Source organism: Penicillium antarcticum, assembly GCF_028974205.1.
Source record: "Penicillium antarcticum strain IBT 31339 chromosome Unknown utg000006l_segment0_segment0, whole genome shotgun sequence".
NCBI classification, from domain to species: Eukaryota; Fungi; Ascomycota; class Eurotiomycetes; order Eurotiales; family Aspergillaceae; genus Penicillium; species Penicillium antarcticum.
Window position 1 is genome coordinate 3,150,569 of NW_026695304.1, and position 26,913 is coordinate 3,177,481.

The window sequence follows — 26,913 nt, forward strand, 5'->3', positions numbered from 1 at the left end:
TCAACTATGTCCACTTCCACTAATTTCTACAAGAGGTATCTCTGACTTGGCGAGTGAGATGAGCTCTCGGATAGTGATAGGCCGAATTTAATCATCTAAACAAGTAAAAAGCGATGCATCTTGGCTTGTAATTAGTTCTTCTCGCAGTTCTTGCCTTGCGCAAGAATCAATCAATTCACTCATTTTTTATATGACCAAGCTACTTCCGCAATTCTGTTGGCCCCTTGGTTGTTCCGAGTCCCATATTCACTGATCAACATCAATTTCGGACTGGTATTGACTCTTTAGACTAGAAGAATACCGACGTTCTCGATACATTTCAGTATTAGAAATCGGATATAGTCTTAGATCTATCCGCTACAACGTTTGATCAGTCGGGCTTCTGTTGAAGATGTTGAGACTGTGAGACCACGCAGACTCTCTGATTTTGTTAGGTAAACAAAGTAGAAGCCTCAGCCGAAGTGGAGTACAATATGGTTCTTTTGTAGAAGAGACTAAATGCGGATGGGCCTGCGGCGAAGGCGCAGTGCTATACTGCCTGCCACTAAACCTCGGAACGACCGGCGGGTGACCCTCAGAGTCAACCGTTTTTTTTAAAACAATGTAAACATCGAAATTCTGTCACTTGCATGACATGAAGTTTTGGGTTGTATTTTTAGGCATTTGACTTATAATAACCACCGTATTTTTAACCTTAGTTTCTGATGTACGTTAATGAATTCTTCTAGCTAGGGCAGCAGTTCTCTGACAGCCGTCATGATTTTCGAGTATGCGTATTTAGCTCTTGCACAAGCTTTTCTGATGGCCGTCAGAAAACGGAGCTAGGGATTAGAAGCTAGAGTGCGCCAAAAACCGCATAACCGCAATGGTTCTTGTTTCTTGGGGGCCCCAATGGTTTGGCAAACAATGCAAACCAGGTGGGTCCTTGTCACTATATGTTTATGTAGTTTTTGCTTGGTTTCTTTGGGTCTCTAGGTCATAAGCGAAGTATTCTTTCTATGACCTAAATTCTCAATGTACTTGAAATGGGTTCTTTAGGCTACGGCACTAGATTTCTGACAACCGTCAGAGCTATAGGGTTTCCTAGCTATAGCTAGCTATAGTATTAGCTTCTTGAAGGCAATGAGAAATAGACCTTGACATTTCCCATTGGGACCAGCCAAACTCTAAATCCTTGGGAATTCCCACCGAGGTCTAGTCCAGTGAGCCGCCCCTATGGACGGTCCCATGGTGGGAGTCCCATGGGAAATGTTAAGGTCTTGTGAGAAACCGGGGCAATCAGGTTCAATCTATCGTGTAAATCGCTAATAATACTTATATAAATCCTCGTTACGTCTGATTCCGTTTCGGAACTCTTACTAAAACACGTATCTAAGATCTCTACTACGATTACTTTAATATACTAACGCAAAATATAGATCTGTAGCCTGGCTACATTTGTTAATGCTATTCCGCAGCGCCGCGATGAATTTATCAGTCTTCAACTGAAAGTTCAAAGCTTCAAATACGAGACGTACGCACTCGCTGTATCTCAACCTTTCTAATGCTTCAGCGATCAAAGCCTCTCTGCATTGAACATAGTCAGCCTCGCCTTTTATGAACTAGACAAATGGCGTCAGGTTGACATGCCTGTGACTGATAAAGATACTGACTAAGTATGCACAATTGTACGCGTGCGTAAGCAACGCCACGCCGTGACATAGACCCCCTAACAAGAAAGGCCTTATCAACAAGGGAATACGTCGGTGATAACCTAATCGCGGATTTCCTTGCATCCAAAATATAGCTCAAATGGTTTTAACTCGGATGCAAAAAGGAATCTCGGCGGCGAAGATGTAGATTCAATAAAAGCCTAGAAGCTAACAAGCACCAGAAACTAACCTATTCCGTACGTGTTCCTTTATTCCCTTCTTTCTCCCACTTGCAATCCAAACTCAGTGTTCAAATCCTCACTTAGCACCAGTTGTCTGATAGGTATGCAAAGAAGAAGTCCAATAACACCAAATGGAATAGCAACCCACCATACCAATTGCAAGCTACCTTGATAAACACCTAGTACTTCCGCCATTAACTGGGGAGTGTATTTTGAAGTACGTATAAGCCCATCGCTAGCCATTGCATACGCGCCTCCATTAGCAAGCTTTTCACGCATAGAAACATCACTGACGCGGTATAGCAGCTTCTGAACCCGCGCGTTGAAGACAGTAGTCGGAATCGCGATACCCCAAATGCAACCAAAGCTACGCATGAATGCCCACGTTGCGGTAGCAGTGGCCATATCGGAGTCAGGGAGGGATGCCTGGATAGGGGGCAGGGTGCTGGAAAAGATCATTCCCGAGCCCGCGCCGAAAAGTACCTGGAAGCCGGCCCAATGCCCAGCGGGCGAATGTTCGTTTAGCAGTGAGAACAATCCGATGGCAGCGGTGAGGCATATGTAGCCCAGGAAATGGTAAGCACGATATTTCCCGGTGGAAGCGATCAAGACACCAGTAATGATGCCAAAGGGCGCGATAGCCGCCGTAATAGGGAGTACAAATAATCCGGACTCGGTAGCGGTCGAGCTGCGAATTGCCTGAAAATATATAGGAAGAAAATATCCAACCCAATAGAGCAATACTGATTGAATGAATGCAATCCATAGTGCACAAACAGCCGTTCCACTTGAGAATAACTTGGTCGGAATAGAGGGCTCCTGACAGAACCGTGACTGTTGATGAGCGTAGAAAAGAAATAAACCCGCTAGCCCTAGAACCAGAGGCACCAGGACCCGCCATGATGACCAAGGGTAGTCAATTCCTGCCCAACTGAGTGCCAGCAAAACCGCGACAACCGTGGCTGCGAGAATGGCGTTGCCAATGTAGTCAACACGGCGCAGCTGTTGCCATATGGTAACGCCAGCACGTGGATGTGAAACTCGAAGGAACAACAAAAGTAATATCAGTGACACGGCACTTAGAGGAAGATTGATGTAAAAGATCCAGCGCCACGACGTATATTCAGCAAAGGCACCGCCTAGCACGGGACCAACCACCGTCCCTACTGCCCATACGGCTGCCATGAGAGCTACATATTTCCCTCGCTGGCGAAGAGGGACGAGATCACAGATGACAGTATCAACCAGCGTGTTAATACCGCCACCGCCGATGCCCTGAATGGTTCGTCCGGCAATGATCTGAACCGTATTGTCTGCTCCCCCTGCAAGGCCGCTTCCAACTGCAAATATGACGACCGAAAGGATCAGGACCCATCGACGACCGAATATATTTGACGTTTGGCCGAATAAGGGCAGGACCACGGTCGACGACAAAATGTAGGAGTTGGTGATCCACATATATGATTCTCCAGCGTTGATGTCGAGAGCGATAGTCGGCAGGGCAGTCGATAGAATAGACGTGTCGAGAGCTGAGAGAAAAGTGGTCATGCACAGCGCTGGGAACACAGCCCAGAACTGCCATGGGGATTTCTTGTGGGGAAGAAGACCCTCCATATGTGGTGTTGGCGCATCGCCGTGCTGATGTCTTTGTCCTGAGTTGTCCAGACGTATTGATTGTTGTTTGTCTTGTTTCTGAGATTTCTCCTGTGTTGACGCTGGAAGAGCCTCCATTGGAATCGAACCCGGTACAACAAGACTTTCCACTGTTTTCAAGACCACGGTCGCCATGAGAGATGTTTCGAAGCCACGAAGTTATGTGAGCTTGAGCAGGAGGCAATCGACATCAGTCAACAGGGGAAGCCTAGCTGTTACAGTATGGAAGGAACCAAAGAAGTCCGATACGAGTCAAAAGTTACGGGATTTTGTATTATGTCACACCGGGAAAGGCGCTAAAGTATAGCAGGGCGCCTTGCTGCCGCCGGGCGGGTTTGAAATTGCACCAACAGCCACCGAAATTTTACCGTGTGCTTTATGAACTTGTCGTCTATTCCGTCGGGCTTTACTTTCAACATGCAGTGGGGTGCATGTATACAGATTGGTGGTATCTATAGAGGCTTCATTGAACCTTTTGACACCAAACCAAAACTCCACACCGTATTCAATCCGCTACAACTCTACCAATATACTTCTGTTTTGCGTTCAAGTAAATAGTGTAGCGGTGAATCCCGTGACAGTAACATGTTAGCGGCCTGAGGTATCGCAAATGCCTTAGCAGACATGCAGTCTTCTCCTACAGAGAGATCTCAGCATGATCGAACAACCTCAAATATGACTACAGGCATTCACCAGACTTCTTGATTCATGATATAGCATCAGGCTCAATACAGTACAATTTACACCTTCAGAGACTGCTCTCTACGTCTACATAAGGCCATGGGAGTGGTTGTGTGATCTCTTCGTTAGTATCGACCTCTCTGCGATGTCAGACTGCCATCGTGCCATCCCCATTTCAATAGATATTATATCTCAGCGATACAAGTTGATATTTGAAGGCAAGTCATACACTTCTAAGTAAAGTCGTGCTTTTGAAATTAGTCCATATTCTTGCGACCGATACATCGTTCTACTCATACAGTATTACCTTAAGTCGCGGCCGTACTGGCGTTAAAAGGCCTATAGTGAAAAAGAGTAGTCAATAAAATCTCTATAGCTACTCTATAATTGAGAGCAAGAAGTAATAAAATTTAGCTAGAATCTTGAAAGTGAGATTTCACAAAGTTCAAAGGCTGGTAACAGCAGGGAGCAAGCAATATTTATATGCGCGGATCAACCTCGATGACCTTTTTGTATACTGAAGGCACAGCACATCGTCAAAACACGGTATTCTTAACTTACTTTTTGATACTTTGGTTTTTTATTGAGGAGAATGGAATTCTAGTCATTCCATCTTGATTCCTCTAGTCTGAAATTCAAATTACGGTGAAAATAACAAAGGGAGACGGATTTACACCAGAGCATGAACTACAATTGATTATGTCGATAGAGCTATTGAACATAGTACTATACATCCAATGTAAACTGCCCCTCTCTCACTGGCGCAGACAGTGTTAAACTGGGCCTTTCTAGAAACATGGTTATATTAATTGATTTAACCTAGTTTCAAAAATTTTATCGCATCTTTATCGCTAGCGTTCATTCACCGCGTTCACCCTCATTTAGTGCAGCCCATCAAAAATCCAGCTCATGATAAGTTGACACTCCATAAATGACCGAGGAACACAGTCATAGGGTCTTGGCGATATATATGATGCATAAACGAAGAAATGAGCGGGAATATGATATGCGGGTGGCTTCCCTTGAACCTGAGGTAGCCCCTTTGTTTTCCGTGAACTATTTCGTAACGCATTTATAACAATTGTCGAGTCTCGGGACAGCGATCAATGTCGAGAAAAAGACAGAAGAAGCCCTATAGTCCTTATACTTGTGATGGTCGTCATGTGCCCTTATTTGGTAAGATGGCCTTTTGAGCAATGTTACCATTAGAGCTAGACTCATTTATATACCTGCGACATGAAACATTGTACGTTTACCATGGATATACATGGGAATAGAAAGATACTGGATAGGATGAATCGGGCTGCTATACCAGACAAAATTGTTCTATAGAAAAGGTGCTATGACCAGATATCTAGGAACATGTGTTTCTTCCTTGATCCTCTGCTTTGAATGACAATGAAACAATTGTACAGGCCTACTTATAGGCAATTTATGTCTTACATGGTCCACCACAAAACCCCATACTAGATCACTCGCATGTGAAATACATTATATAGCCTGAATGATACCCCGTTACTATTTTTCTCAGGCGGGCGGAACAGGACAGTTCAACTCAAACAAAACAATCATCTCAATATTGCTCGAGCGGCTGACCCTCGTCATCTAGTCGCTGGCTCTGCTTGTCCATTCCCGACCACTTGGTAATTCCATCGTGGATGTCTCTCAAACGATTTTCATAGAAGATGTGGCACCTAGCGGTTACGGTTTGTTACTGCCAATATTCGCTCGTGTCAAGATACGTAACCTACGTTGGCAAGAATGTCTGCACTCGCTGCCGCTGCTCATCCGGCGAGTCGGAAAAGTCAATCAACTGCGGGAACAGAAGACACATATTGCGTCCTTCGTCCATGATGGGAGTACGACAAAACGAGCATGAGACCTTGGTGGGTGTTTGATACTTGTTGTTTTTCTCGCCGGCCGCATAGAACGACAGACCTTTAGCGCCCTTCTCGAAAAGTATGTCTTCTTTGGGAAATATAGCCGCCCACTGGAAGGGCGCGCCGTGCAAAACCTGGCACTGGCGACAGTGACAAAATTTAGCATTCAACGGTCTTTCGCGTCTCAGTGCATATTTAACCTGGCCGCACTGGCAGTGAGCATTCCACTTTATCTCGCCAAATTTCTCCAAGTCTTGCAGCAAATATGGCGGTCGCTTTGTGTAATCTTCAATCTCGGTAGTGTGCTCAGGAAAGTCATTGGCGTTAGCACCGCCCATTTCGTCGTATGCCGGGTGGTTATTAGAGAGCTGGCGGTATAACAATATTCTTTGCTAGAGCGTTGAAGAATTCACTTGATCTTCTATATGTGCAGCGTGCGATGATGACGTCAATTGAGAGTCATTACGTGCCCTGTGCCGCGGTCCATCTATCAAGCTGTCAATGAACAGCATCCATCTGGTTACGCACAATATCCCTGGCACAGGCGTTTGGCAGTAATAGAACTAGGCGGGGTCGCCGGTAAGGCTGCCCACCAATTAACAGTGCAGCTAGAATACTAGTCTCGAACATACGAAGGAAGCTGACACTGGTACCATTGCAGCATTATAGAGAGCGGGGCGGCGATTGCCTTCATAGACATGGCATATATCTGCGATCCGAGTAATATGTTTAAAGATTAGCACAATCCTTCACATGCTTGGATCTGTCAGGCGTTCATACCCCAACGCGGGGGAAAATCGAAACGTAATCTATAAGCCGCGTTCAGAAAAAGAAGGAATGTAAAACAAGAAAGCCACGCGAGCTATATCTTGCATTTCCTGTTAGCTATAAGTTGATAACTATCCGTAATATATTAGTCATTCACGTTGATGGAAGAGTGACGTAGATAAGCCAAGCTCTCTCTCTACGGCACTTCCAGGCTTGGAGTACTTTCATCTACGTGATCGGATTATACCTGCTCGTGACATCCCACACCAAGAAATCAAACTTCAGTGAACCTCACAGTGTGCACAGATCTTTTTTTTCCCTCCATTCATTACCGGGTCAACGAACAAAGGCGACATTCGGAATGACGCCTGTTGAACGTCGGAATCAGCCATTATGCTGTGGACAATCGTAGAACCCCTTTTCAACGGTCACACGGGCTTCCAACGACCCTTGATGACTGGCCAGTTCTGCTCAAGTCTGCCGCAAAGGCCATGGGCCTGAATATCTGGGATCTAAACCTCAACACCGTGAGGCTTGATTAACCCTCCCAAACGTGTTGATCACTACCACTTTTATCCAATGGTGACAAATCTACCAACAGCCCACTGGAAAAATAAGCCAGTTATAGTCAATTAGACCGTTTTACAAACATTCACAAATATTCATGAGAATTCAGGAATAGTCATATTTCTTTGGGCGCCTTACCCGGTGCACCACAGCGCGACGTTTTCGAAGCGACAGCCGTAGAGTGCTACGAACCTGAATACAAGATAGCTTGGATGGTGGCTGCATTGCTGAAGAGGACTATAAGCACTATCACCATAATACAGCCGGTTTCTACCACATTCATTTAGGAGTGAAATCCCCAGGTGTCTAACATGAACGTAATAGGCATCACGCTTGTGCATCTTGACTAATAGCCCTTGCCAAAGGTCTTGCCGGTGGTTGTACCCGCTGCGTTCAGTCAAGTGGCCTGGATACTCAGGTGACGAATGGTCCTCTTTATTTGGTTAATAGAACCACAGGCAGATAAGTCTATGATATAGCACACACCTTGTCCAAATGTAAGGGTACTCCTGTAGCACCCCGGCTATTGAATGATAACAGCCTTTCAAGCAACCATTTCGAATCATCGTGGCGTCAACTCAACCATCGCGGCGGACTTACCGGACTTACCTCTCATCAGGGAACCGAATCTCCCGATCGCGACGAGCCGAAACAGGAGTTATCGTCCCCGATTCGACTCCAATCTGGCTCGCGGGACTCGAGGTAGCCTGCAACGGATTGCCCGTTGTACTTGCATCGGAGCGAGGGTGATGAGGATCTGACGGTCTCGATATGACGGTAGTGCGCTGGACACGCCTGGACTCGACGTCGTTAGCCTTTCCGGCAAGAAACCTGCCCAGCACCGGGATCCTGCGCCAAGCTATCAGCGCGCGGGGCTCGTCGTTCAGGGACTCGCTGAGCACCCGGCCTAAGGTTCGAGGAGCGAGGTATCCCGCCTTTCCAAGTGGGATACTGAGCCCATGGACGACCTTATGCAGCGTTAGAGGCCTATTCCGCTAATAAAGAGGTGAGAATAGAGCGACTGACAATGCTACAGACTGCAAGGAACCAGACGACGACTCGAATTGTTTCACCAAGGTCCTTGACGTCGCTTCGGGGAATGTTGTCCTCGTCGCTCAAATGTTCCTCAATAAACTCCATGCTCACAAACAGGTAGAAGACGGCAGAGACGCCAATGGGCCCGAAAAATCCTACGAAAATGGCCTGCCTGGCCTCCTCAATCTGGTGGATCCACTTGTGCATACCAAATACCCAAGGCAGACGTCGCAGGAGGAGCACTAGAGCACCGAGAACGACGAGGCGCCAGGTTGAAATAACAGGGTTGTCGCTAAAGGAGTCCCAGGGGATGTAAGCGCCATACCACAAGAAAATAGTGACATTAAGAAGCATGTCGATAGTCGGTTGAAGTGAGTCATCTTTAGTCTGCAGCCGGAACCAGTCATCCCACGTGAATGTGTTGCCTGCAATGAAACAAGCAAGGACATCGTCAGTTCCAATGAGGCCGCACGTGCCCAGGACGAAGAGGGCGAGGGCAATTGCGAAGACAAGAAAGCTCTCGCGGTCCACGTAGTTGCGCTCCTCTGCCCAGTGTAGCAACTTCTTACCCACCCAGCCCACCACGGCGCCGTACAGGATACTAAGGATAATTGTGTATCCCCATGTGAATCCAAACCAAAGACCCATGGCATCACCGGCGCCGCCGGATGTAGCGCCCGAGCCCACATACTTGATGAGGTAGAGCGCGAAGAAGAGGAACGGGTAGCCAAGCCCGTCATTGGTACCCGATTCTGCAATGATGAGGTTCTGGAGATCCTTGGGAATGTTGTGGTCCGCAAACTTGCCCTTGACAATTACGGCGGAGAGCACGGGATCCGTGGGTGTTACACACGCGCCGACGGCGAGGGCGTGCAGGAAGCTTGGCGTCCTAGCAAAGGCCCAAACGAGCAAGCTCGTGGAGAGCCACATAGCCACCATGCCCGGGCCGACGAGTAGCAGGACCGACTTCCATTCCTTCTTGAGGTATTTGCTAGGGAGCTGAACGCCGGCGAGGACCAGCTGGACGCCCAGGACCAGCCGGGAGAAGTTGAGCGTGATGGCGTTGAGGTTGTCGCGGCACTGAACGGCCGAGACACCATTTTGATTGCACTCGGCGTAGCTTCTGGGACGGATGAAATTTGCCCCATTGGGTCCAAAAGCCAGGCCCACCAAGAGTGAAATGACTGGGATATTCCCCACAAGTCAGTGATTTTGGTGTTCCGCCCTTGCCCAAACGCCTCGGCATGGGAGCGCAAGCGGCTACGTTACCTAGAACCAGCCGAACCGGCACCGGGAGGGGAACTCACGAGCTTCAGAAAGATAAAAATTCTCCTTCAGTAGGTACGATATGAGGCCAAACAGGGAGATGAAACCGCCCAGTACGGCAACTATGATATTGAAGTTGGAGAGCTGGAGGGGAACCGCCCAGATATTGTCCACCATCCCTGCGGGATAAGGCAGAAGCAGGAGAGATGCTCGTGGGGATGACGATGCGGGCAAGTGGGCTAATAAGGTAGATCTTGTGGCTCGCTTTGTCGAGGACGAAATCGAATGGTGAATCCTTCGTAAAGGCGGGCACGGAAGGGTGGTGACGGTCGCGCACGGATGTAAATGAGCAAAAGGGTGTCCGCTAGTATCCGCACTGAGGGAACCAATTGAGATGATTGATTGAAGAATCATCTGTGAGATTGCCTTTGGAGAGCGTCCCGGCCTCACGGCTAGTGTCCACATGTCACGATATATTCCGTAGGTATTTGCCATACTATTATGTCAAGGGGAGTGACATACAACTTTGGTTGTCATGTACCGGGCTGCCGCCAATAGCATTTTGCATTGGTAGTTTCAAGACGTGCATTGCTTATTGTTGGTCAGTAATTTACCGATTTGCAGAAACGATCGGCAGTGCACGTTGTTGGCAGTCGGCGGTAATTTAACGTCATTGTTACATTACCGCTGGCCGTTTTTGCCATTTTCTTGGTGGGGAGCCGGGGCGACGAACCCTCGTCGCTGGGCTAATCCCAAAAAAGAAGTCAGGTTACTAATTACTAATGTGGGAGCCGACCCCCTTTGTCATTCATGTACTCTCCTCCTCTTCCTTCTCTATTGCCATAGCCATGTCCTCGATCCCTCCCATGTCTCTGTGTGGCTCCATGCCACGCGGCTAACATCGGCCTAGACTGTCTCGTGCGATCCGAAACAAGCTCTCCTTCAGCGATCGACACTACCACATGTATGGCGGTCTTTTTCTGTGACCAAGAAGGATCAAACACGGCATTTAAACTTTAGCTTGCCAAGCGTGAAGCAGGACCGAGAATCTCCCCTCCTTCTCCTACCCAGCTTGCCCGTCAAGACAACCTGTGTGGATTGTGGCCTTCATCTCGGAACTAGGGCGCTATCGCTGCATTATTTTGACCATGTTCTCGGCCTTTATCCACCGGCTTAACAACCTCAAGCAGCGAATCCCGCTGCTCAACCAGCTCCATCTAAACTTCATTCTCCTACATTACATTTATATCATCTTCTGGGTGATCATCGGCTCCATCATTGTCTATGCCGGTGGCAACCTTTCCTATACAGATTCTCTCTTCCATACGACCGGGGCCGCCACCCAGAGCGGGCTAAACACGGTGGACATAAATAATATGCGCCTTTATCAGCAGATCGTGTTCTACATCGTCACGATGCTTTGTACTCCGATTTTCATTCACGGCGGGCTAGTTTTCATTCGACTATATTGGTTCGAGAAGCGGTTCCAGCATGTGGTGCAGGATGCGCGCGCCTTGCGCGCTACTCGATCCCGCATGGATACAATCACGCAGGACAAGCATAGCCACGACGTGAACCGTGCCGAGCTGGGGGTGGGAGGTCGCTCGATTTTGGTACTCCGGAACAATGCCGGTGATGCTCGAGGCGGTCGACTTCCCAACCCCACGACCCCTAATACTGAGCCCCAGACGGATGATGAGTCGGTCGGAGGCAAAACGTCCAGTGAACGCTCCAACTCGGAGGACACGGAGGATCCCTCCACCGAACGCCGATTCGGATTGGGAAGTCTGCAGGTGCCCACCCAGCCAAGCCCCGAGCATCACATCGCTTTCCTCGAAAATCAGCGTAAGACTCAAGGCGCCCTGCGCATACCGAGTCCCCGTGAGTACGACCGGGGTGGGGTACCCCAAGCACTGGATGAGAGGGAGGAGGAACCTGACTTGGCACAACAGCCATCGAGCATGCAGTCCGACCGACAAAGCTCGACCGATCCTGATGAGAAGGATCACGTTGGCTCGCTGGAAGGACCTCGAGTGACGATTAACGAGCCCGACTTCTCGCGTGTCCGGACTGGCGATAACATACTTTCCCGACCAGATACGCGACCTACCATCCGTGAAACCATGACCAAAGATATCGATAATACGAATATGCTGGGCCCCACAGCCACCAGAAACACATTTCGGGGCATTTTCCGATCACTGACGGCGGAGCGAGAGCGGCCCACGCAACCGTACTTGAGCTGGAATGCCACCGTGGCGCGAAACTCTAACTTCGTCGATTTGACCGAGGATCAGCGCGACGAATTAGGTGGAATTGAGTATCGTGCGCTGAAGACCCTAGCCGTGGTGCTGGTCACGTATTATGTTGGCTTCCATCTTCTTGGGCTGATCTGCATGCTTCCTTGGATCATGACGGTGGACACATGGGGGAGTATAGTGAGAGCAGATGGTGTTGGACGTCCATGGTGGGCAATCTTCACAGCTGGCTCTGCTTTCAACGATTTGGGATTTACTTTAACGCCTGACTCAATGTCCTCCTTCCAAAGAGCGGTCTTTCCACTGCTTCTCATGACATTCTTGATCATCATTGGCAACACGGGGTTTCCGTGCATGCTGCGCTTCGTGATCTGGATCATGTCAAAATTTGCAAGACAAGGTACCGCACTGTGGGAGGAATTGAAGTTCTTACTTGATCACCCTCGTCGATGCTTTACCCTTCTCTTCCCACGAAATGCGACCTGGTGGCTGTTCGCGATCTTGGTCGCCCTGAACGGCATTGATCTGATCTTCTTTATCATTCTGGACGTGAGTGAACTAGCATTTTGCTTTCTGGCTCTGCATTAGGAACGATGGAGTGATACTAACGTGGTAACCTGAACCAGCTGAACGATCCAACTGTAACGTCCTTACCGCCTGGTATCCGAGTTCTCGATGGCTTGTTCCAAGCCGCGTCTACTCGCACTGCCGGATTTGGGGTTGTGAGTATTTCGGACCTTCACCCAGCTATCCAAGTGTCGTACTTGATCATGATGTACATCTCCGTCTTCCCCATTGCTATTTCGATGCGTCGAACGAACGTGTACGAAGAAAAGAGTCTGGGCATCTATGGCGTCGAAGAGGAAAACGTTGAGGAAACACAGACGGCCCCCAGTTATATCGGGGCTCACTTGCGGCGCCAGCTCAGTTTCGATCTATGGTACGTGTTCCTAGGTCTCTTCATCATTGCTATCGCCGAAGGAAATCGGCTGCAGAACACGAGTGACTACAGTTTTCAACTATTTGCCGTATTGTTCGAGGTGGTCTCAGCCTACGGTACCGTGGGTTTATCATTTGGATATCCGAGTGTCAACACATCTTTTTCCGGGCAGTTCACCGTGGTGTCAAAGTTGGTCATCATTGCCATGCAGATTCGTGGTCGCCACCGTGGCCTGCCATACGCCCTGGACCGCGCTGTATTGCTGCCATCAGACGCTTTGAATCGGCACGAGGCCGAGGCGTCTGAGCGCCGGATGCGCCGGCGTACATCAAACCTCAGTGGTGCTGAGTCTTTCGGTCAGATTCGTTCACGTAGTCATTCGCAGTCGCAGACACACGCAGACGGTGGCCTTTCGACGGGGCTAGAGGCTCGCGATTGGCAAAATCATACGACGCAACACAGCGACAGTCTCGTACATCGCTCGTCGACTGTTCTGTCAACCCGGTGAAAGTTGCCAGACCAGTATTTCCTGCTTAAAGGATATCCCCAGCGAGGGCTATAAGAGTAGGGAGACGATAGGTATTTTCCTTCCAAAATAGTAGAGGCATTACATCTGTAGTAGCTTTTTCATGATTAGTATTATATACTAAAGCAGTTAAGGAATATATAATATATAGCAGTAGTACCCCGGGTTTTTGATAATTTAACTACAATGTTAAAATTGGCAGTCCACTGAATGGGAAAGCATTTATGTCAAGGCCGATGACGTTGTTTGAGCTTGGTTTTTCTCTCAATGAGTGAAAGGCCCTATATGAATGAGAACTCTTCTCCTGTCTCTATAGTTGGTAGGTCTAATGCTGATCACTACGTTCATGCCTGATGTGTCAGGCATCTAGCCTTGATGCGCCATGAATCTCAATATATAAAATCAATGAAGGGATACATAAGAAGGAGAAGCTAGTTAACATAGCGTTATTTTTCATCTTCTAGTATTATATTAGCCCACTTGTGCTTATTCATCGAATAGGTAAAAGAAACGACCGTAGGCGCTCTATACGTCGAAGTCCTAAAATACGGAATTCTAGCGTGTCTTGATATCCTGAAGGGGCATAGGATTTATCGTAAGAATGGAGGTTTAGTTTTAGAGCCTGTCAACTAGGACTAGAGATGTCTCGGAACAAGAGGTATGGGACTTGGAACAGAGACTGATTCTTGGGGAACTTCAAGGTTCACTAAAATTCTTGAGTCATGATATATTACCAGGAACAGTACGATGTACACCCTCAGAGACCGATCTCTATGCCTTCACCTGCGTTGGAATGGTTGGTTGTGCATCCTCTTCGTTAATACCGACCCATCTGCCATGTCAGACTGCCACCGTGCCATCTTCATTTCACTACTTAATTCGACTGGAAGCTATCTGATGGTATTAAAAACAAATCAGATTTCTATGAAATAATCAAAAGTTAAGGTGCCTGCTACAATGCAATTTTGATTCGACTTATCTAAGACAGCAACCTAATGAGATGATTGATCCCAATTTTGTCTTGTATATATCCTATTTATCTAGCGGGCTTAAAAGCTTTTTAGTATGAGTAAATTTCATGTGCTATCTCCAATCATGCTAATCTCCATCATGTCTTGTGTAATTTATCTAAATAACTCCAGCAATCAACCCGTTTTGAGTGACTATGTAAAATGCGGGGAAGCTTGGCATGCCTAGCCCAGCTTGGGCATTGCCCTAAAGGCCCATGGAGGGGCTTCATCCAGGTCTACTGGGGCATTACTGTATTTATCCTATGAGGCTATTAGAAACGGAGGGAACAGCTCTAAGAGCTTTTGCCTAAGTAGGAAGTCGAAAAGTGTTGCGTTCCCGCGTACGATTCTATAATCAGTAGCTGGTCGTTAGAGCTTAGATTTTGTCCGTGGATTCTGACCATTTTAAAGCTAGAAGTAAATAATGGGAAGATCTTGAATGAAGTTTATCTACATTAGAGTGTTGGACGGTAGATAGTGTAGAAATGGAGGCACTAGTATTGTCAGTTTGGTACAAGTTTCAGAATGACTGCAGCGTAACAAATTTCTCCGCTTAAGATATCTGCCTTATTCCTTACAGGTATATGGATAAGGCATCAGGCTTTCATTAAATGCCACATTGCGTAAGGCACCCTTTGCTTTCGTAAGTGAAAATGGGATAAAGACAACATCGGATGGCAGCGGAAGCCAAGACTGGCACCGGAGCATAGACGACCTACTTTCTTCCCGCCACATTACGACATCATGTCGGCAGCTAGTCTACATGACCTTCATGCTTCGCACAGAATATCACTGAGGACCTCTCAAAAATTTGTTTTGCCATCAGAAAGAGCATTAAAGTATTCAAATCTGTCCTGTTACTTCGGTATTGATATCAGCATCATATACCTTGCCTGTTTGACAAGTGCATGCCTAATCAACGGGATTTTCTTCTTAAAGAAAGTGGCAATTTCATAATCGGTCGTTTGATTCCTTGGTAATAATAATTCGTGATGTCTACCGAAAGATCTCTGCCAAGGCCCTTTCGTAGTTGCTCGTTTCGTCTGGTTGCCATGGTACTATCTCGATTTCAACGAGAGCTATCCTGAAAATGGTAATAAGTCGGGACCAGAACAATTGGAGTAAGCTATGGATGTGGCTAGAGCATATCATTGATGCAACGAGGTGTCATGCAATTTAATTGTCTCAAACTAATAGTACTCGGCATGAAAAGGCTTGTGGCATATATGTATCTAACTAGTCCTGCTTGTATATGTCATTTCCACCCACAGAGTATAGCAGTATCACAACGATATAAGACTCACTATCTCAAAAATGATTATCCAAAAGATTTTACCTGTTGCTGTCATCTTTTTATGTTTGAACATAATTCAAAAGACCGTCAGTCAATTTATCTGCACAAGTGGTGATATATTTCGTGATGAAGTTGCAACATGTACTTGCCGCGACTTCACCACTGGTGGTTCCTGTACCAACCGTTGTCCAGTTGGTCCGACCAACTGTGCGGCAGCGCTTTCAGGGATCTTCCTTGCCGACTGCATGTCTGATTGCACATCAGTTCAGAACAAGGACTGCGACGCCTGTGGGATATGGCTCCATTCGCTCTGTGTTTGCCAGCAGAATGCATCCTTCTGTGCGTGGGAAAACTCACAGGGAGAGAGCTGGGTGAAGCTCGCTGGCCAGAATTTAGCCACAACAAACGAGCCTATACACAACATCTTGGCCCTGCAAACCCACCCAAGTCTTGCAATCACCGGCTGGGACTTTGGGCAGCAAATCTCTGACCCAAGTTCACAAGGCCTGGCTATTAATCCCGTGCGCACTGTAACTCAGGATCAAATCCACATGCACATTTGTTCTATCAATCCCGCCATGCGCACCTTTTTGACTAGCAAATCCACCTCCGCTCTTTCAACCTATAGCACACTTCAACCGATCCAACTGACCCCACAATTCAAACAGCCCAGGGGTTCAGACACAATGTGGTGCCTCGCATCACAAACCAAAAATTCGCCCATTAGTGGGAATGCTATCTACGGAGCTATCAACAGCGTACTCCAGATGCATGGCATATGCAATTATTACGTGGGTGCCGCAGTGGTAAGAGATGGCAATGGCTACACATGGGGATGTGTTACAGCCGATTCCGGTGATGCAGAACATAGGTTCTTATTAAACTGCTAATTACCTGCATTACTACTTACGGATGTACATTGGTTTGTTGATACTTAGTATCATTTCTGTTTTTTTGCCGACCCTGCTTTGTATCTGAGTTTTATACGACCTGAAATCGAACCTGTTTTCCTGTATATTCATTGGGGTTTGGTTTAAAATGGGTGAAGCTTCCGACTATCTTAGGTTTAAATATATACCCGGTTCGTTCTGCGCACTGTCTAGAACTGCCTCACAAGCCCCAACCGGAAATTTACTTAATGGGCTTGGCTCTAGTCACGTTATTAAAGCGGCGGCAGCTAAGATAGGAAAGTCCCACCTGGCAGAGGAAATATGGTATGTATACCCACCCTAGGTATAACTTCTTCCTCTGTTCCGGACGATGAAGATACCCAAAATGGCTTCCTCCAGTTGCGGGATAGAACGCCGCATATTACGTCCTAACTCCTTGTTGTTTTGGCCACGAATCCACTTCGAACTCGGTTTGCTTCTCACATAACCCCTCGCAAGCGCCGGATGAAAGCTCGACCACATTACACCATGCACAGCCTGATCCAGTGGGCTTCCTTCACTTGGTAGAACATGATGATGAAGGGACTCTGGAGAGAAATCCTCAAGACTGTACAGATTGAATCGAAATTAGTTTCACCACTTTGCTATCATAGATTCTTTCTCGAACCCTATTCCGAAACACGCTAATCTATTGCAGGCTTAGCTAGGATTTAAGTACTAAATCGTATTGAAAGTGACATACGTGATAGTAGATTCGGTAAAATACCGGTTATACTCTTGCAGAGAATACTGGCATCTCGCAGGCCGGGCTCATTCTCTGCTTGCCCCAATCTCTTGGCAGCGATGCTCATCAAGATTTTTATGTCAATTATTGGGGAGCGAGCCTATAAGGTCAAGGATTGAAGAGGGAAAGATAACACTGTGAAGGAGAGACAGTGGGGTTGACTTTTTTAGCTCGAAAGTGAACTGTGCAAGTACTTGCATCTCCATCTTTCGGGAAAATCGGTCTCACCCAACTACTTAGATAATGTCGGGGCGTCCAATCCCTTCCCGGTGTCCAATTGTGCTGCGACAGCCGCATTCCCCACTCGTCGATCCACTGTGGCTTGACTATTCGAAATTTCCCCGTAACATGACATCAGTAGGTGGCTGGCGACTGAATGTCTTGAAGGACTGTCCCACTTATTGCTGATCTCGTGCCTTCTTGACGTCATCTAATTTCATAGATCTGAGAATCAAAGACTTGTTTACCAATTAATTTCTAGCGATTACGTTTTTTTCTCGTAAATAGATATTGATTGGAGTGTCTATGACCGCTTGGGGTATATAGTCACAAATTATAAGCCATGTGTCCGACCAGCGGGGGTAGCAAACAGTAACTGAGCCATTGATTCAATTAAGCAATATCCGTCAACATTGGTGCTTAGCCATGCTTAGCCTGTTCTGCAAAATTATTAGCAACTGACCAAGTAGTTATTAGGCGATCAACTCACCCTTGCTGAGATCGGCCTTGGTGTCATGAGCCTTCTCATCCTTCTTGTCGACAAGAGCATCCTTGGCAGCGGTGGCACGAGTGCTTAACTTAGCATCGTCATCCTTTGCGACCTGCTTGTTGGTCTCCTTGGAAGCTTCAGCACCAGTGCCCTTCACGGTCTCGGTAACATAGTTGGCAGCGTTCTATATGCATGTAAGTGTGTATCAGGACACAGACAAGCATATTCACAAACCTCGGCAGTATCCATGGTGAAGACTGAAAGTGAAGAGAGGAATTGGTGTTGAGATGTGTGTTTTGATTGTTCTGTTAAGTGCAGATAGAATTTGATAGCCGGAAACAAGCACTATATATGTCATGGTGGTCAGACATTAAGTGACGCCATACTTCGTCATACGTATCTCACGCGACGTACGTATACACTTTAACTCCACTGCCCCTCCATTCGTGACAGCTATCGTACTCAGTATCACTATCTGAGAACTGCTGCAGGTTCTGCACAATATGCCATTAAGAATACCCCACGCCATCCAAGCTACATCTCATAAAGGATTTGATACGGGGCCAATTCACAGATGTAACATATGGCAGCGAACAGGGAATAAGGAATAAATAAGCTGCAAATTGCGACTATTCGATATATATATTCATTGCGAGATGCAATTTTCTTGCGATTCCTATATCGTTTGGGGAATGTCACGTGGTCGATTCCAGATCCCACGTCATGTATTGGAGATGGGCCCCGCGCCATTCCAAAGACCTTTTAATATCGATTAGTGCCTGCAGGCAGCCCTATTTATTTTTCTTCTGCTTAAGCCAAGAAAATTTGACGGACTTTTTATGGAGTTATTTAATGTTCAAGCAGCAAGCAGGAGGTAGCAAATCGATCCCTAGTTAAGAAGTCGTTAAACCAGTAGTTAGTGCCTCCTAACGCTTATTTCGCAAGCTGCTAGCTGTCAACGTGATGACTGTCATTTTGCTATGAAAAATAGAGCTCTTGGTTAGAATATTTTCTTCACTTAAGGAATGCTCCGACTTTTTGCTTGGTAGAAATGCAGGATTGGTGCTTGGCTTATTGGAGCAATCAGAAAGAGTTATGGAGAAGACACCTTTGCTATTCGTCGTCGAATTTATCTTGTGGCGTCCAAACCACTCATGACTGGCAATTTTATATCTAAATTACAAAATGAAACCCGCCATGTCGCTGTTCCGCACTGCCTCCGCACCGTCTGCCACACACACCCAACGCACATTAACCTGTTTCATAAACGCCTCTGATAGCTGTTGGTTGATAATATTTTCTTTGACAATGAGAATGTTTATGAGTGGTACAGAGCCTTCGGTAAGGCTACTGAACGCTAAAGGTGGAGATGAATTCTTGTTTCTTCCGCGGTGAGGATCCGGCATTGCAGCTTATGCGGCTTGTAGAAGTGACGTTGGCTCTGTAGGAACCAAAACGGTGAGCGATCTTGGGCTTTGGGTAGATATATGAGATTCTATGGACGTTAGTCATGACGCCTACCTAAGTTGGGAAGACAAAAGGAAATGATCCACTTACCTCAAAGTTATAGGCCTATCTATCTAAGCGTCCCTGGCGAGTCTTCCCTATGCTGCTCCCCGCCAATCCTATCTATCTGACGACAGAGAAGAAGCCTCCTCAGTCGTCAATATTGAGTTCGACGACGAACCACCTTCAGTTCATGAAACGGTCGTGCGTGGGGCTAGAGCCGACCTACGGCTCTCCCTCCGACAAAGATTCCAGTGTTTCAGCCAAGCAAAGCTGTTCACACTCATTAATTCGATCCAGCTGATCTTCCAGCAATGCATGCACGTCATACCAAAGGCGACGACTTTTCCTCCGAAGAAGGCACTCTTCCTCGCGATGAACTCGATTCCTTCCTTGTTGAACAAAATTATGATTTTTGGATCCAACCACACAAACCTCTCTACTTATCTACCGAAACAACGTCTTTGGTGTGCTTGACAACAGCTGGGAAATCGAGGCTTTTTATTCCGCAATGTTCAAGCTCAGACTCCAGCGAGAATTCCAGCGGTTCAGCCCGCCAAAGCTGTTGCCCCTCGTCAATACGACCCTGCCGATTTCCAACCAACGCCTGACCATCATATCGAAATCAGCTCTGTCTATCTTGAAGGAGACACTATACCTCGCGATACCCTAGGTCTGTTTTTCAGTGACAGGAACTGTGCCATTTTGATCCAATCATTTGAGCCTCTATATATGTCTGTCGGAACATTGGACTCAATATGCTCGATGACGGATGAGCGATTGAAACACAATGTGCTGTCATGTTTCAATTCAAAATATGAGCACATGAGTGCAATCGAAAACGCGATCCACCGACATTGCTATCATACTTTATCCAAACCTTACATACGCATATCTCTTCTCGGTTTTTCCGAGAACACAGGCATCCGGTGCATTTGTGCCCTGTGTTTTGGTATAGTTTGGCTCTGCATCTTGATTATCAGAGGTCCAGGGCAACCCGACGAGCATGATATATTTAAGACCCAAGTTGAACTTGATTCGGAAACTATGAATGAAAAGAAAGTTGTACGAACAAGGCTGTATCGAGCTTGAACTTGACTTGCTGTGCATGATTTGTCGAGCAAGACCGGTTCGCGATATGTTGTCAACAAAACGAAGCATATATAGAATATGGAATTGAAAAAAATAATTCATAGCAATATCTCTACGTGAAACACACTCTTAAATCAATCACTGCACGAGATTCAATAATATAGTTTAAAAAGAATCTCACATCAGGTTACTTTCACCTGCTCCATTTATTTCAGCCTAAACTTTATTCTGAGAACTAACTGTACATCAAAGAATGATACAAGCCAAGCCAAGCCTAATCTAACCGTCCATAGGACTACTTCTCTGACGCTTTTACCTCCAACCACTTGATACAAAAGCCCAACATAACGATCTACCTCCGGATCCACCGCTTGAATAGACGTCGGGTTTATCTGATCGCTTGCCGGCATTGCCTGTGAATGACGGATTCGCGTATTGGCTATGTCTGGCCCACAGTGTGGATTCTTCAACTTCCTGGTTGATGATATCCATAAAATGCTCCCTGGCTTCATCAATCTGTCGGAGTGTGTAGAGTGGCCATGTCTTGCCTCGGAGGTTCGCAATAACGATTATGTCGAATTTCTCCGTTTCCTTGGCCTTCCAACTACGCTGTTTTAGCGCGCTACTAGGGGATTCGCTTTCGATAGACAGTGTCGTACGTATTGGCAAGTAATCTGAATGCGAATGACACCCGTAGGAAGCGTTCAGGTAAGTCATGTGAGCCAGAGACTAGATTGATTGTAGCTTGGTAGCCTGATTCATCTCTCTTTATAGTGCCGGTGGCCAGCTAGAGGTCCAGGTCCGCCGAGATAGTCAGATCAATCAACGCATCAGCATTAGCATCCTGTACTGCATTATCACCTTCCCTACCAGGCTGGGTGGTGGAGATTGAGGTCTCCGAGTATTATGTAGTCACTCTTGCTAAAAATACCATCAAGTTCACTGATCGAATCAATAGTCATATATATTGCCATGCAACGATAAAAGCCCCAAGCAATGGAATAATCCCAGGGTATGGCATCAGCAAGATAGCTCCCGCTTCGTCATTGTGTTAACTGAAGTTAGATTCAATTGTAAAGAGTGGCAACGGGCAACATTGGAAATCATGATTCGAAAATGTGCTGAGTCTACCAAGGAGTCTAAAAATAGGAGCAAGTCATTCTAATTGATTGAGTGACTGTATAATGCTACTTGAAAGGACGGTGTGAGGGTAATTCCTCTTTTCTTTTTACTATTGAGATTACTAGCACCCACGGTGATGGTAATAAAAACGGACGAATAGAGCTGGTTAAGAAGATTATAAATAGCCATCAAACCTGGAAGATTGATGTTTCCGACCTGGTTCTATCCTATTACAATAAATTGCTTGAATGCGTTCGTTTTTTAGCACTAAATATCCACATATTGTCGTAGTAATCCGATAGTTCTTATATATACAGAGATACCTCGGGCTATAAGGGGCTAGTCATTAGTAGACGATCATAAGAAGAAGAAAATATTTTCTAGTACTATAGAAGACTTAACTGCAACTCTAAAAGGCGAAGAAGGTCCTTAGAGAAGGCGCCTAGGGAGATTGACCGCTAATAGACCATTGGTCAGTTTCACTCTAGTCGGATAGCATATCCAACCTAGCGATTTTAGATCAACAGTGTGTGTAGCCTAGTCGAAGTGGCATTTTATAAGAAAGGGGTCTAGTATTTACAGGATACAACCCGTTAAGGTCTAGTTTCAATCAACAGAAGAAATCAGGCCTAGGCCCGATTTGCGGAGAATGTTGTTGCTAGCGTCCGCCCTAGATAGCGGCCTATTTACTACAGTCAGAAGCACAAGAGATTCCTCCCCGTCCTTGCCCGATGTAAGTTGTATAATGCATATTCTAAGGGTTGTAACTAAAAGACCTATAGCTTCCGATCAAATCTCTTTCCTCGCTTAATACTTGATCCGATTGCAAAGAGGAGACCGGATTTACTATTTCATTTAAAAAGGGCCTCGCTCTTTGACTTACTTAGAACGGATAGCGATATGCTGTTTTCGGTGATTCTGGACCGAAGGAATACAGTATTTCTAGAAGGGTAATTTTGGGGCTATATAAGAATGACATAGTATTCTTACGTATATTACTTGGCCTTGCATCTATGGAGGCCTTTCTGGCTATCAAAGGGTTAGTCAAATACGCCTATGCTTTCACCTTTTGAAACACAACGTCAAGTATCTTTGTTCTAAAAATAAATTCTGTTTCACTGTGGGCTACTATACAGCATTTAATTTTTTTGAACTCATCCCACGTTCCTAATGATTATTAGAGTCCAAAATCTCTTTTAGGCCTTGTCAGGGAAGCCCTTTTCGAAGCCTAAGCGCCGGTTATCTTTGATACTATGTTGGTATAGTCCACTACGATGAGGGGTAATAAGCGGTGTGGCTGTTAATTCTTTTTATCGAGCCATCGAACGATTTCCAAATGTTGGATCTTATAAAGCTTGCAATCCTCACCTAAAAGAAAATTGGTGATCCTAAAGATTTCTTCCGGGGGTTTAGAGATATTGTCCCCTAATACAAGAAGCTCGGTGCTAGTGAGCTTGCGACTATCCGTCGAAACGTTATTAGGGCATGATTGCCTATTTTCAATAATCCAGATACACTACAGATAAAGCTGGGGATCACCTATTGTGCTCAGAAAACACATTCTAGTGCGATCAAAACGTATCCTTGTTATATTATAGCTGCAGAAGGTATTCCAAGAGGCACATACGTAGGAGGGTAAGAGTACAATATTAAGGTAGCAGGAAATTATCTTTATGGATAGAGGCTTGTTCCCCGTTTAAGAAGGGGTAGAGATTGTTCAAAGGCACCTTCAAAAGTGACAATAACAGTTCGACTTTGCCCTTGTAATCTGACCTGAAAAGAATAATCGCTAACAAATGTTGCTCATGACATTTGATATAAATTACATGAAACCACATAGTACGTTAGGACACATGAAACGTCTCACCGTGCAGCAAGAATTGAGCCCTTTCATATCAAAACCCTTCATTTGCCACATTATCCCAATGATTCGATCATACATGATCTATGTCTAGTAGCGACCTCGAACGTGCCATCTATCAAAGCCGCGAGCTGTATCCCGTACCCCTGCTCCCCCGCTAAAACTAAGAGGATCCACCTCAATGCTCTGATTGCCGCGTTGCTTCGACCGGCTAAATGTTCTTTCATGGCGGTCAGAGACCAGAAAAGAGATAAATGTTGCAATGGCCATGAATATCACCAGAGACCCATAAGCCGCCTGACCAACCCCTCCATAGTACATGATGTTGCATAACTGAAAGTTGCCATTACGGCTAAACCTTCAGAGGTTTGGAAGCTATTGCCGTGTCCGGTGGATAGAATGACCAGGCCCAGGATACATTGAAAGCATCCGAAGGACATCCAGGTTATTTCTTGCTCTCGTAGCCATCTGGGGGGACATGCAAGCACAGGGGGCTTTAAAGTCCAGTGAGATGGTCATAGCAACATGACAGCCAGGCTGTTCCGGGGAAATTCCCATAGCTTATTCCTGAGATATGGACTAGCAAATAAATACGCGTCTTTGGGCGCTCAATGGACACAGCTGGCAAACTTCACAATACAAATCTCAAGCATGCCCAGATATTCAACGCTGCCACGCCAAGTATTGAAACAAGTAGACTAGTAAACGTGGTCGCTTCGATAGCACTATTTCCAGCGACGATACCGAATGAAACTATTCTATCCCAACTTTCGAAGAGTTATTGGCAGTGCTCATGATAGCCTGCTTAATGGTTCCCGAGAGGTGGGAACATGTAGTTTAAACTCTCACACTATGTGCTCTGAACGTGCAGATGATGTCTTCCCGCCCTATCGTACTTTCATATATTAGCACACTATCTAGATGCGGCCAGCTGAAAACGCCCCCTCTAAATTTGTCATTATCATGCAATCTACATGAAGCGGTGAAGGGCCGAGATCATGGAGCTCGGCAAGGAAAACTGTGGGACATAGTATATTCTCGTTTTTCTCATCGGACCAAGAACTCATCAAGGGAGTAGAAAATCCTATCAAGCTATTTGTTACTCCTACTCAAAACGTCATGGGATAATCAAATCAAAGTATGACCTAATATGACCTCTATTGGACCAATTGTTTTAAGGCACGGTGAGTGTTGGGTATTTTCCATTCGCCTTAAGATATATTGCATGACGTCCAACATCAAGGGTTACTTCAAGGGCTAAATCGTATACAATGATGACAGCGACAGGTCTGGAATCCATATTCAGCCAATCAAGATCGACCACACCTTTGAATTTGTCAGACCATACCTATCTACCGCAGAGCTGCATGAAGTCACCGTGACGGCCACTGAATTGCACATGATCTCATATTCCTCGAAATATGTTGAAATTGGCGATTAAATTTGTCTTGATTTGTAGTATATATAGAAGTCAGCAAATAAACATATCGCCCAATGCGAGATACTCTTCATCACTATGTCACATTTGAAGGAATTATTTACTGTGGCAGCTCGACCTTTACCTCCTATCAATAACCCCACTTTCGGGTCGTTCTTTGATAGCTTGGGTAAATTTAAGGTGGTTCTTCTAGGTGATGGTAGTCACGGGACATCAGAATTCTACGCTGCTCGGGCAGAAATCACCAAACGCCTGATTGATCACCACGGCTTCACCGTAGTTGCCGTTGAGGCTGACTGGCCCGACGCAGAAATAATCGATCGTTATGTGCGTCAGCGTCCTGGGCATAAGTCACACCTTGGAGGCCCCCCGAGTGGCTACGACCCCTTTTCCCGCTTTCCGACATGGATGTGGCGAAATCATGAAATGCAAGAACTAGTTGAATGGATGCGCAGTCACAATGGCGCTCTGCCGGATAATCAGAAAGTCGGATTCTATGGTCTCGACCTTTACAGCATGGGAGCGTCAATCCAAGCAGTAATCAAATACCTTGACCACGTCGATCCAGCAGCTAGCCAAGCTGCGCGACAGCGATATAGTTGTCTTGAAAGATGGGTGGATGAACCCACGGCATATGGACTAGCAGCCTTGTCTGGTATGACAGATTGTGAGAAAGGTGTTGTTCAGATGCTATGCGAACTTCTCAAAAATCGGCTTGAATATGCACAGCACGCACAAGATGGCGAGGAATACCATAGTACTGAGCAGAACGCCCACGTGGTTCGTGACGCTGAGAGTTATTACAAATCCATGTACTACAGCTCAGCGTCATCTTGGAATCTGCGTGATGCACATATGCTTGATACCTTACATCGGATCATTCAGCACAAGTCCTCAGGAGGCAATGCCATAAAAGCCGTGGTATGGGCTCATAACTCCCACTGCGGTGATGCACGATACACCAGCATGGGAATCAAATGCAAAGAAGTCAATATCGGCCAACTATGCCGTGAACAATTCGGCCGTGAAAATGTTGCTCTCTTAGGATGTGGTACACACTCAGGAACTGTGGCAGCAGCACATGGATGGGATGAAGATATGCAAAGAATGATAATTTTACCGTCACGAACAGACAGTTGGGAATATATAGCCCACAAGACAGGGATTCCGAGCTTTGTGCTCGATTTAAGACAGGATTGTGTCGATTCGGAATTGGCACGTGCGTTGGAAAAGGAACCTGACCGACTTGAAAGGTTTATTGGCGTAATATATAGACCTGAAACGGAGAGGCTATCCCACTATTCGTCTGCTAACTTGTCCAATCAGTTCGACGCATACGTATGGTTTGATTCTACGCAGGCAGTACGACCGTTGGAGGAACATGAACCAATAACAGGCTTGGGAAAAGAGGAGACCTATCCGTTTGGATTATAATTCAAGTTCTTCAAGTTCTTCAAAGTTTTCAAATCGTTCAAAGTCCTAGGTTGCGCTACTTTTGGTTTGGTATAAGTGCTAAATTTGGAACGTGTAATGAATATTGGAAAGCTATTCTTTTGGGGCACATCGTTCAAATTTCTATAAATTGCAAAGGTAGCCCGCATATACTAATTGAGTATATCTTCATTGCTAGTGCAATTCTCTTCAATAAACAGATGATAACAGCCTTGAAATAGATACCACAGAAGCCGTCATATTCTTTGACATACAAAGGACTCCCGAGAAACACTTTCCATACACGAAGATACCCGACTTAGCTACCG

General features: G+C 46.1%; 7 protein-coding genes across 7 annotated transcripts; 2 read left to right on the forward strand and 5 right to left on the reverse strand.

The window, feature by feature from the left end:
* Window positions 1–1,900: 1,900 nt before the first annotated feature.
* On the reverse strand, window positions 1,901–3,604 carry N7508_007278 (MDR family MFS transporter; the record flags this gene model as incomplete). Its single annotated transcript, XM_058465342.1, has 1 exon — window positions 1,901–3,604. The coding sequence occupies one exon, from the start codon at window positions 3,602–3,604 to the stop codon at window positions 1,901–1,903; it is 1,704 nt and encodes a 567-aa protein (XP_058319195.1).
* A 2,176-nt stretch (window positions 3,605–5,780) lies between these two features.
* On the reverse strand, window positions 5,781–6,425 carry N7508_007279 (GFA family protein; the record flags this gene model as incomplete). Its single annotated transcript, XM_058465343.1, has 2 exons — window positions 5,781–5,901; window positions 5,959–6,425. The coding sequence occupies 2 exons, from the start codon at window positions 6,423–6,425 to the stop codon at window positions 5,781–5,783; spliced, it is 588 nt and encodes a 195-aa protein (XP_058319196.1).
* A 1,608-nt stretch (window positions 6,426–8,033) lies between these two features.
* Window positions 8,034–9,900, reverse strand: N7508_007280 (uncharacterized protein; the record flags this gene model as incomplete). Its single annotated transcript, XM_058465344.1, has 3 exons — window positions 8,034–8,390; window positions 8,449–9,641; window positions 9,765–9,900. Coding segments are annotated over 3 exons (1,686 nt in total), but the record flags the coding sequence as incomplete, so codon positions are not given.
* Window positions 9,901–10,871: 971 nt separating this feature from the next.
* N7508_007281 (potassium ion transporter) lies at window positions 10,872–13,429 on the forward strand (the record flags this gene model as incomplete). Its single annotated transcript, XM_058465345.1, has 2 exons — window positions 10,872–12,530; window positions 12,608–13,429. 2 exons carry the CDS (start codon window positions 10,872–10,874, stop codon window positions 13,427–13,429), a joined length of 2,481 nt encoding a protein of 826 aa, XP_058319198.1.
* Window positions 13,430–18,064: 4,635 nt separating this feature from the next.
* N7508_007282 (uncharacterized protein) lies at window positions 18,065–18,383 on the reverse strand (the record flags this gene model as incomplete). The annotated part of the gene is made up of 3 exons (XM_058465346.1): window positions 18,065–18,084; window positions 18,135–18,318; window positions 18,369–18,383. The coding sequence occupies 3 exons, from the start codon at window positions 18,381–18,383 to the stop codon at window positions 18,065–18,067; spliced, it is 219 nt and encodes a 72-aa protein (XP_058319199.1).
* A 1,696-nt stretch (window positions 18,384–20,079) lies between these two features.
* Window positions 20,080–20,648, reverse strand: N7508_007283 (uncharacterized protein; the record flags this gene model as incomplete). The annotated part of the gene is made up of 2 exons (XM_058465347.1): window positions 20,080–20,247; window positions 20,526–20,648. The coding sequence occupies 2 exons, from the start codon at window positions 20,646–20,648 to the stop codon at window positions 20,080–20,082; spliced, it is 291 nt and encodes a 96-aa protein (XP_058319200.1).
* Window positions 20,649–25,231: 4,583 nt separating this feature from the next.
* N7508_007284 (erythromycin esterase-domain-containing protein) lies at window positions 25,232–26,587 on the forward strand (the record flags this gene model as incomplete). Its single annotated transcript, XM_058465348.1, has 1 exon — window positions 25,232–26,587. The coding sequence occupies one exon, from the start codon at window positions 25,232–25,234 to the stop codon at window positions 26,585–26,587; it is 1,356 nt and encodes a 451-aa protein (XP_058319201.1).
* Window positions 26,588–26,913: the final 326 nt, after the last annotated feature.